General features: G+C 32.3%; 1 protein-coding gene and 1 long non-coding RNA gene across 2 annotated transcripts; one reads left to right on the forward strand and one right to left on the reverse strand.

Moving 5' to 3' along the window:
• Positions 1 to 584: 584 nt before the first annotated feature.
• On the forward strand, positions 585 to 2,588 carry LOC100262131 (2-methylbutanal oxime monooxygenase). The gene is made up of 2 exons (XM_002279236.3): positions 585 to 1,664; positions 1,789 to 2,588. Exons 1-2 carry the CDS (start codon positions 720 to 722, stop codon positions 2,416 to 2,418), a joined length of 1,575 nt encoding a protein of 524 aa, XP_002279272.2. The 5' UTR covers positions 585 to 719; the 3' UTR covers positions 2,419 to 2,588.
• A 1,185-nt stretch (positions 2,589 to 3,773) lies between these two features.
• Positions 3,774 to 5,995, reverse strand: LOC100853495 (uncharacterized). Its single transcript, XR_785935.3, has 2 exons — positions 5,569 to 5,995; positions 3,774 to 4,425 (listed from the first exon to the last, which is right to left on the reverse strand). It is a non-coding gene; the product is annotated as an uncharacterized LOC100853495 (long non-coding RNA).
• Positions 5,996 to 11,238: the final 5,243 nt, after the last annotated feature.

Below are 11,238 nucleotides of genomic sequence, written 5' to 3' on the forward strand. Positions count from 1 at the left end.
AGTTATTGCAAATCTCTTCTCTACTCCACACAACGGGAAGATAGATAAGAGTTAAAAAAGACATGAGATTTTTCAGAGATACGTACTAAGCATTTTCTCTCTTCTAGTATCTTCAACTTCGCTATTTCGTGGCGCATTTACCATTTTCTCCTTATCGATGTGGATTAAAATAATAGATTCACAACAGTTTTGATGAATTTGAGGAAAGGATGACAGTCTAATAAATATCTAAAACGTTAAGTGTAAAAAAAATTGTCCCAACAAACCTGCACATCACACCTCATCGTGGTATATATCTTCTACACACACCTATATATACACGGCGTGAGCCCATTAGGGACATGTGGAGGGTTCCATTTTAATAAAGTTACCTTTTGACAATAGTGATCATTGCATTTTGAATACACCTCTCAACACTTGGAAAATTAATCTTCCTATGAACTTAAATTCCAATATATAATTCATTTATAGCACCATCATCAAGCTCATTCATTGAATACAATTATTAGATAATAGCGTCCCTACATGGTAAGGGAAGGCGGCTACGTGAAAAACGAGGGCGCAGTAGAGATGGTCCTAGATTCCCAGCTTGCAGAAAGAAGAGTCCAAGGGGTGAGCCTACCGAGAAGAGGAAAAATTAGAAGGATGACGGCATGTCTTCAATCTTCACCTCTAAATAGAATTCTATATATCCAAATAAAAGCACACCTTATCCCTCAATGACCATGAAGATTTCAGAAAACATGTTGCTCCTTTTCTCTCAATCATCTGCAAATCAATGGCTTCTCGCCCTCGGCATACTATCTTTTCCTATCCTCTACCTGTTTCTTCTTCAAAGATGGAAGAAGAAAGGCATTGAAGGAGCTGCTAGGCTTCCTCCAAGCCCTCCAAAGCTTCCCATCATAGGCAACTTGCACCAATTAGGCAAATTGCCTCACCGCTCCCTCTCGAAACTTTCCCAAGAATTTGGCCCTGTCCTGTTACTGCAACTTGGGAGGATTCCCACCCTACTGATCTCATCGGCGGACATGGCCAAAGAAGTGTTGAAGACCCACGACATCGACTGCTGCAGTAGGGCACCCTCCCAAGGCCCCAAGAGACTTTCTTACAATTTCTTGGACATGTGCTTCTCACCGTACTCTGATTACTGGAGGGCGATGCGGAAAGTGTTCGTTCTTGAGCTTCTAAGCGCGAAAAGGGCACACTCATTGTGGCATGCGTGGGAAGTAGAGGTTAGTCATTTGATCAGTTCTCTCTCCGAGGCTTCACCAAATCCAGTTGATCTCCATGAGAAGATATTTTCTCTTATGGACGGCATCCTCAATATGTTTGCTTTTGGTAAGAATTATGGAGGAAAGCAGTTCAAGAATGAGAAGTTTCAAGATGTTCTTGTTGAGGCCATGAAAATGCTGGATAGTTTTTCTGCCGAGGACTTCTTTCCGTCTTTTGGGTGGATTATAGATGCTTTGACAGGACTTCGTGCTAGGCACAATAAGTGTTTCCGTAACCTTGATAATTACTTCCAAATGGTTGTTGATGAACATCTTGATCCCACCAGGCCAAAACCAGAACATGAAGACCTTGTTGATGTTTTGTTAGGATTGTCAAAAGATGAAAATTTTGCATTTCATCTCACCAATGACCATATCAAGGCCATTCTCCTGGTAAAACACACATACTTCTTCCTCAATTATCATTGTTTGATTGAGTTGGGAACCAATTCTGCTTTCTTGCTCCTCTGTTTTCATTCCTTTTGAGTTGATTTTCACACCTGAATTGTTTTTTCAGAATACATTTATTGGTGGAACAGACACTGGTGCAGTGACAATGGTCTGGGCGATGTCTGAGCTCATGGCAAACCCCAGAGTGATGAAGAAGGTACAAGCTGAGGTCAGGAGCTGTGTTGGAAGTAAGCCAAAAGTGGACAGAGACGATCTTGCTAAGTTGAAATACTTGAAGATGGTGGTCAAGGAAACTTTTAGAATGCATCCAGCAGCACCGCTATTGATTCCACACCGGACGAGGCAGCACTGTCAGATCAATGCCAATGGCTGCACATACGACATCTTCCCACAAACAACAATCCTAGTTAATGCATTTGCAATTGGAAGAGACCCCAATAGCTGGAAGAACCCAGATGAGTTTTACCCAGAGAGGTTTGAGGACAGTGACATCGATTTCAAAGGGCAACATTTTGAGCTATTGCCTTTTGGGGCTGGCAGAAGGATCTGTCCTGCTATAGCCATGGCAGTGTCCACTGTGGAGTTCACACTGGCCAACCTCTTGTACTGCTTTGACTGGGAGATGCCAATGGGGATGAAGACACAAGATATGGACATGGAAGAGATGGGTGGCATTACCACCCATAGGAAGACACCCCTTTGTCTCGTACCAATCAAATATGGTTGCGTGGAGTAATGTGAAAGGAGCCTATTGAGATGCTCTCATCACCTGACCTTGTAGTGCTCTTAGCTGTAAAAGATTCTCCATCTTTAATGGAAGTTGGGAGTTTCATTTCATGGCCTCTAGATTGTTTGTCGTGATATGAGAAAATTAAATAAAATAACCTCCTTAAGAGTGTTGAGTCACATCTACATAAGACATTTGATACAATTTGCAGATATTTATTGCATGGATGTATTTGGTAAGGAACGTGATTGCCAACCAAAAATTATCAAGAATGAGATAATTCAATATATATAAGTTTATGACAAAATTATGATGGTTGGGCTGAAAAATCATAAGTCATGTAAAACAAAATAGTCCTGATTTTTTTTATAATTGAGACATGTTAAGGAAAGAAGGCTAACAGCTCATAAGATATTTATGGCTTTTTGTGTTTTAAATTAAAAATGTAATTATGATTAAGGAGGGTAAGATGTGTATCTTAATTGGGTTTTGGACTTTAGATAATTGTTATGTTATCATCCAAGTCCCAATCTACTTCTAGTGTGTAATAGTGTTCATTTAGATACCACTAAGTTACTATAGCAAATAGGAACCCCAAATTAAGTGATCCCAATAATCCCATTTGTGAAGACTTTATGAAATGAAAACAAGTTGAGAGTTTAAATCTTGCTTGCTTATGGAACACTTAGTGGGGGGTGAATAGATACTTCTTTCCTTTAGCTCAAATATCTATTTTTAAAATTTCTTGAATTAGAGATGAATTAGAGAAATTCAATTTCACCAAGAAATAATGATTTACATGAAAAACTACCTACAAAATCTCCTAAAAACTTTGTACATCTAAAAACAAGTCAGAAACAGTATAATTATAATTTACTAAATATGAAGAAGTAGTATATAAATTTATCTAACGGATCGTTATTCCTTGAAACTTACACTTTGGTTGCGTTTGTTTTTTTGACTTAATTCTAAATAGAACTTATATTTAACTTAATACTAAATAATGTTTAATAGTATTAAGTATTGAATTGTTTGTTTTTTTAATATTTTAAGTTATTTGTTTTTTTATATACTAGAAACCAATATCTTAATATTTTATTATTTTCTTGCAAAAATAACATTTTCTTTTAAAATAAATTATAAATAATTGAAATATATTAAGGACATTTATATAAAAAAAAAAAAATAGGTTACTCTTCCAACAAAAACATGGCAAGGGCTAAATCCACAATTGAGTATGATAGCTGGGAGAACAATCAACCTTTGCTCCCCCAGTGAAACCAGAGAAGACAGCCTGCAAAAAAAAAAAATCAAATCTCTTTTCCCTAGACACCGTTTGATCATTTGGTAGCACATGAAGCTGATTTAGTGGAAACTGTAAGCAGATCACTTTGATATGGTGTTGAAAAGAAACACTAGGCAGAATCTTTGATATGGATGAAAGAAAAGATTGGCATAAGAGAGGAAAGAAAAATGAAAGAAAATGAAAAGACTACAAGAAATGTAAGTCTGTTCCTACAGAGAGCCATTTTACATACAGGAAACCCAGCTCACATGTACTATGAAGGGGGAAGTGAAGAAATTCCCTGTAGGTTAAGGTTGAGGGGAGGAATTAGCACCTGTTATCTTCCAAGATACAAAAACCGATAACCAGGCACTTCATATATAAACACAGTCGAAAGGAGGTACCACCTGATTCCTAGTTTACTTTTCTCGTTCAGTCTTCCTCTGGTGCATTTCCTGCGATGACTTCATATCACTGTCCTTTCTAGTTGTGGGAGAAATGCTCCCCTGGTGGCTTTGGACTGGATGGATTTGGGGGTTGTATGTTTGAGAAGCAAGGTAGTTTAAAGCAGTAACGACATCAGCTATGAGAGGCCGCATGTTAGGTTGCTCCTGCATACACATTGCAGCAATGGCAAGAGCTTGGTACAAACCTCTGACAGGATACTAACCATGGAGTAATGGGTCAGCCATCTGTGAGAATTTCCTCCGGTCTTTGAACAGGGGTCGTGCCTGCAAACAGAAGGGAGTCTTTAGGCCTGATGGACGAAATTACAAACTTTGCCTGCAAACAGAAGGTTACTTTTTTCCAACAAGTAACCTTGGATAAGACTATGCAATGAATAGCATAGACATTAAAGATGGAAACTGATTCACTCAATTAAAATATTTATAACCTTACTAATACTAAAAGTTACATGCATCACAACTGCAAAATGCCAAACCATGGCCCATTTCAATCAAATACATTGCCTAATACTAAATAGCTTTGCTGGCTAGCAGATTACTTGTAGCTAGTTCATTCTCTTTGAGTCCTCCAAACATTCACCTGGATTATGTTGTATTTTCACAAATACAAAGCCCTGATGTATGCTCATACAACATTATGATTAAGGTCTTTTCACAAACTTCACATCCACTTGATTCCCTCCACTTTTACCACAAGCTGCTCCACCAAGGCCTATACCCTAATGAGTACAGTTTCTGTTTTGTGCTCACTTCATGTGCCCAAGCCTTGGCTCTCCAAGAGGGCAAACAAATACAAGCCCAATTAATCAAACACCTCTCTTTGGGCAGTGTCTATGCTAGTACTTGACAAGGAACAATCTGACGGGGCAGATTCCCTTCCATTATGGCCATATGTCGAAATTGCTAATTCTGAGGCTTGGGTGGAACAGTCTAACAGGGGTTATCCCATTTGCTTTGGGAAACCTTTCATCTCTTCAGCAGCTTTCAGTGGCATTCAATCATTTGGAGGGGGGTATTCCACATGATTTAAGAACTCTAATGGGCATCCTAACAAACAGTTTGAGCGCAAATGCTCTACCCAACAAACTATAATATGAAATCAATAAGATTAAACCCAAAATTTTCTTATATTTTCCTTTAGGTTTCAACAATCAAACAAACCATCAAATCCTAATAACCCAACAAACCACAAAATCACATCAATCAAACAAACCCAAAATAACAATGAGACAACAACCATATCAAACGGGCTCTAAAAACACATGAACTCAAAAACCCTAAACAGAGCACTTGGATATGTGAACCAGAATAGAGAATGAGAGTTTTAGAGAGAGAAGTACTAGGAAATGAGACTCGACTGTTCTATTGAAATCCTAAAACCCAAAATAAATTTGGGTTGAGGGTTACCTTCGATCAGATCAACGATGTCGAATGAAAGTGGAGCGTCTTTCCAATTGTATAGTCTCGGATGGAGAGCGATGGATGAGGAGAATGAAGAAATTACCGCTTTGGGGATGAGGTGAGGGTTGAGGATCGCCGGGTGCAGAGAGCTGCAAGGGATGGGTGGGTAGGGTTCGGTTTGAAAAACTGATTGAATTTTTCTATTTAGCTAAAAATTTAAAAAATTCATAATAAATCATCAAAAACTAAAAAAACAAACGTGACATTAGTCCTATATCTAAGATGCACCACCACTATGTTCCTTAATGAATCCTCAATGCCTTAAAAGGAATGTGAATCTCCCTCATGAACTCCAAAAATGAATCATGAACTTTTTGAAAGTTTTGAGTTAAGTGCAAAAAATAATGACTTTAAAGTTTAGACACATAAGTTTTTTAGATAATTCTCACAACATGCATATATGAGAGAAAACCTAATAGACTTTGGGTGGTGTTTATTTTTTTACTTAATTATAAATAAAACCTTAATGTTTAATAATGTTGAATATTAAATTGTTTATTTATATATTTTTATTTCTATTAAGTATTAAAAAGTAAAAAAAAAATAATATGTCATTTTTTTTATTTAGAAAAACTATATATTTTAGTTTTTTTCTATTTAATAAAAAGTTTATAATAAGTTATGGAAAAAGTAGAAAAACAAATAATCTAAATTCTAAAAACAAATTATTTTCAACAAAAAATAAAAAAAATAAACACCACCTTGGAATCAATTTGACAATCATATTTTACTAAAAAACAATTTAGAAATTGAAGAATTTTAAAAATATTTAAAAAGATTTCATATTTTAAGTTTAAAAAGATTTGGGAAGATTTTCTTTTTAAAATTCATAATTTAAATTCCTTTTCAAACTTCTTAAAAGATTTGGAAAGATTCACTTTTTAAAATTTTCAATTTAATTATTTTTCAAAATAACTTCATTATTTAGAAATATTTTTCTTTTTAAATTCTCAATTTAAATTTTTTTTCGAATTAATTTTCTTCTTATTTTTTATAAGTCCAAGTTTATACCTTTTACATCATTATTCTCATTTAACTCCACCATACTCACATGTTTTTAATCTTAGGTTGATTTTGTAACAATCTTGAATGGAATAAATCACAAAAAAAGTACATAAAGTTTTAAATCTAAATGTATGGACCAAAAATTATCAGCATAATTTAAATTATCTAATACACTAACACAAACTATGTGATCTCACAAGACTTTAGGGGAAATCCGGGCTACTAGCCACTACAAGGAAGAATAGAGTACTCGTATTGTCTTGCTTCATGCACATGAGTAGCCTTTGTCACTTTTGTAGAGGCCTTTAACTGTTCTTATTACACTATTAATAGGGTTTTTTACTCGTACATAAAACAAAGAAGACACCTTATTAGCTATGGTTTAATAAAAAAACCTTGTGTCAGGTACTTTAGGTTGGAGTAAATGTTATTTCCTTAGAGATAATGAAAACCTAAGTAGCTTCAATTTAACATATGATTTAGGGATCTTCCTAAATTATTCTTCTACGAGTCAAACTAATAAAGTATATAATTAAGTATCAAAGTAGTTTAAGAAATTTTCAACATAATCATAGACAACTTAAATAGTACCTATATTTGGTGATAATGATTTAGGTTTGAACACTCAAAATGAAATTGAGAGAGAATTATAATCTTTAGATAATTTATTTTTTATGCAAAATATTGAAATCATGTTGTGGATCCTGTATTTTTCATGTGCGTTCCCACTCGACGGCGTGATTCGTTTTTTATTTATTTTGTGAAAATTTGATTTTTTTTTTAAAAAGACTTGGAGTCGACACTTATTTTTGTTTTATTTTTTAAGTCTTAAAACAAAATAAAAAAGAAAAACCCTAAATGTAACTCCTGAAGGAAAAACAGGTTTGTGAAAAACCGAATCTGGGTTTGGGGGTCAGGTCACCTATTGGAAAGGTACGGTGGTAAGCCGTAGCACTCCTCTAAACTCGTATACATATGGTTTTTACTAAAAAAATTAAAGGAATTGTGGCAATCAATTAATTAATTATAGATACCAAGAAAAATAATCAAGCAAATGAGTATGTACAAGTCATAGTGAAAATCAATATACACAAAAATAATGATGAAATCTAATAACAAAAATATACAAAATAAATAATAAGAGAATTATACAAAATGATTTATTGAACTAAAAAAATACTAAAAAAATAGTTTTCAAAAAATTTCAAAGGATTTTGTTAAAAATAATTTTGAATTAATGATTTCAATTTATTCATTTACAAAAAAAAAAAATTTATTTTCTCAATCTCATTTGTATTGAATTTTCAAAAAGGTTATTTACACTTATTGTATCAAAAGAATTTATTAAAAAAATTTCAATTACAAAAATTATTTTTACTCGCTTTTACTAGAAAATAATGAATTTTTACAATTTTATTTACAAAAGTATTTTGATTCATTTTCATTTTAAAAAAAAGTAATTTATACAAATTATTTAAAAAGACATAACTTTATTTGCAAAAGAAATTTTAATTAAAAAGAAAAAAATTGGATCGTCCATTTCTAAAAAATATTTTTAATCCCATTTTAATTAGGGAAAAAAGGAATTCATTTAAAAGAAACATTTTTTTTGGACAATTTTATCAAAGAATTAATTTTTGGGGCAACTTTATTTACAAAACAATTTTTGGACAATTTTTATTAAACAAAGAAATTTTTGGACAATTTTATTAAAAACAATTTTTCAAATTCTACGAAAAACAATTCTTTTGGATTTTTCTAAGTGCATTTTTTTGAATTTTCATAAAAAAAAAAACTTTCTTTAATTAAAAAAAATATTTTAAAATTATTATTTTATTAAAATATATTTACTGAACTCTTTATCTCATTTAAACAAAATTTCTAGTTTGCTTGATATTCAATTTTGTACATACTCAATAAATATATACAAACGAATATTTACAAAAACTAATAAAAATAAAACTAAATAAAAGTAAAAAATAAAATATGTACCAAAATAAACTTACAATAAGTTCAACGTCTTCCTACAACTTGTCAAGTCTCACTTTCTTTCATAAAATTTCGTGTTCCACATGTCATAAATTCGTACTCAGCCAATAAGATTGCAAAATGGGTCCATGTAAAAACAAAAATAGCTCAAATGTAAATATCCAAAAATGTACAAAGTTCAAAACAAAAATTTTCTAAACTTCAAATTAGTCCAATAAATTTCAGCAATTAAAAATAGGTCCAAATTAACAAATATAACCTAACAAAAATATCTTACATATCATAAACTCTAATATGAAGTTTCCAAATTAGTAGCCAAAATATAAGCTGAATTAATCAAACCCAAAATATGATAAATTAAAATTAATATTCCATAATCCAAACCCAATTTAATATGCAAACTTAAATCCACAACCAAAATCAACCCAGTTTAATATACAAACCTACATCCAAAATACACCACAATATTATATTATATCCAAATTAAATAATTAAAATGAGTACAACCATATAAATTATCAATTAATCTAACTCAAATTAATCAATTCTAAATTAATTCATCAACAATAAATTATCTCAAATTTCATATTAATTTATCAATAACAAATTAACCTAAATTCCATATTAATTAACAAAGCTCAAACATAAGGCCTACAAATGAACATAAATGCACAAACCCAATTTCAACAACAATTAATATTAAAATCAAATAATAAAAAAATTGCAATAATAATAATAATAATAATAATAATAATAATAATAATAATAATAATAATAAGTGTATGATGGGAAAATAAGAGAAGAGGTCGTCGGTCGGGAGTGGCTCGTCGGTGGCAACTCCTATGATCCTACCGGCGACAATGAGGGTTGACGGGTTTTTGGGAAACAAAAATAAAATAAAATAAAAGGAATATAAATAAAAATAAAAATGGGGATGAAGGGGTGTGCGCGGGCAGGAATGGGTATTGGGGCGGAGAGCTGCAAGGATAAGAAAGAAAAAAAATGCAAGAGGAAATGGGAGTCGACCATGTGTGGGTGTTCAAAGTCAAGTGGAGTGTGTGTAGTGAGCGAAAAAAATGGGGAAGGAAAAAAAATGGGTATAGGCCTATGTGGGAGTTGAGGAGGAAGAAGAAAAAAATTAAAAAAAAAAGGGGAGAAGAGGTAAAAAATGAAAAAATGGGGGGAAAATAATGAAATAAAAAATAGGGGAGGCCAACATGGGGGGTATGGGTGAGAGAGAGAGAGAGAAAAGAAAAAGAAAAAGAAAAATAAAATAGAATAGAATATAATAATAAAAATAAAATAATATATAAAATAATAATAAATTAATAATTAAATGGTGAGTGGACTAAGAAAATCATATATAATTGGGATTTAAAATCTAAAGAAAAAATTGGACTCAAAATTAATATAAAAATAAAATTGGAACAAATTTGGGGTCTACACATCTGCATTTAAGGCAATTTTAGTTTTGGATAGTGAGGTTTTATTTGAGAAAATTGGGAGTCTAATTGTATGTTGTTTTGTTACAAAATTATCAAAAGAAGAAATAATTATTGATGTAATGGATTAGGTTCACAATTTTGTTTCCTTATTACACTAAATTCAATATACCATGCATCCGAGGGTCTTATGGATTAAAGTCGATTTCAAGTTGCTTCAGAGTCAATTTCGATTTGAGGTTCACATATATTAGATGTATTAGAGCTTGAGGAATGTTTATTTTATGTTTACCTGATAGAATTTTGGAGAAAAAAAAAAAAGACAGAACCAAATATATGAAATGGAGCATCTACCTACATTCAAAGGTTGTGCTTGGGACATTCAAACATCCTCAAGGGGGGGTTGTTCAAATAGTTGTTCTTCCAAATTTCTATTTTATGCTTGTTTTCCATATTTATTTACTTATTTATTATTAATTTTTAACTTTGAAAAATCTCTCCAAATATTCTCCTGAGTTTTTGATATAAGAACTAGGTTTTTTAAGTTGATAGACAAGTACAATATATATAATATTCATCTCTTAATCTTAGCACTCCATCTCTCACAATTTTCAAATGTCATATTGGAAGTATTTTCGACAAATAATGAAGGTGCATTGATGCGCTAGCCTCAACATAGGGTTGAGGCAATTTGATGAGGAGCATATGGTGCTACCTCGAGAACATGTAGGAATTATGTAGATGCTGATTGATATTAAACTCCCCAGAGTAAAAGCATCGCACATTGCTTTCGTAACCAGTCATGAGAGCTATGTCTTTTGACGGGCTTTTTTAACTTCTGTAGCAGTTTTAAAAAATAATTTTTAAAAAATGGTAGTTGAGAAAATATTGATAGATCTACGGCAGTTTTGGCTACGTGGAAGGTGTCAGACACCTTCCACAATTTTTAAAATCATGGAAGAAGTGAATTTAAGTTAAAGGTGTCTCTTGAAGAGACACCTTTTACAATTCCATAAATTTTGATTTATATTAAAGGTGTCTCTTGAAAAGACACTTTCCATGTGGCAAAAAATCTAACATGCATTAAAGGTGTCTCTTCAAGATACACCTTCCACAATTTGAAAATTTTGAATGTCTCGTAATTTTGAAGTTAAAGATGTCGCTTAAAGAGACAACTTCT

Source organism: Vitis vinifera, chromosome 6 (genome assembly GCF_030704535.1).
Source record: "Vitis vinifera cultivar Pinot Noir 40024 chromosome 6, ASM3070453v1".
NCBI classification, from domain to species: domain Eukaryota; kingdom Viridiplantae; phylum Streptophyta; class Magnoliopsida; order Vitales; family Vitaceae; genus Vitis; species Vitis vinifera.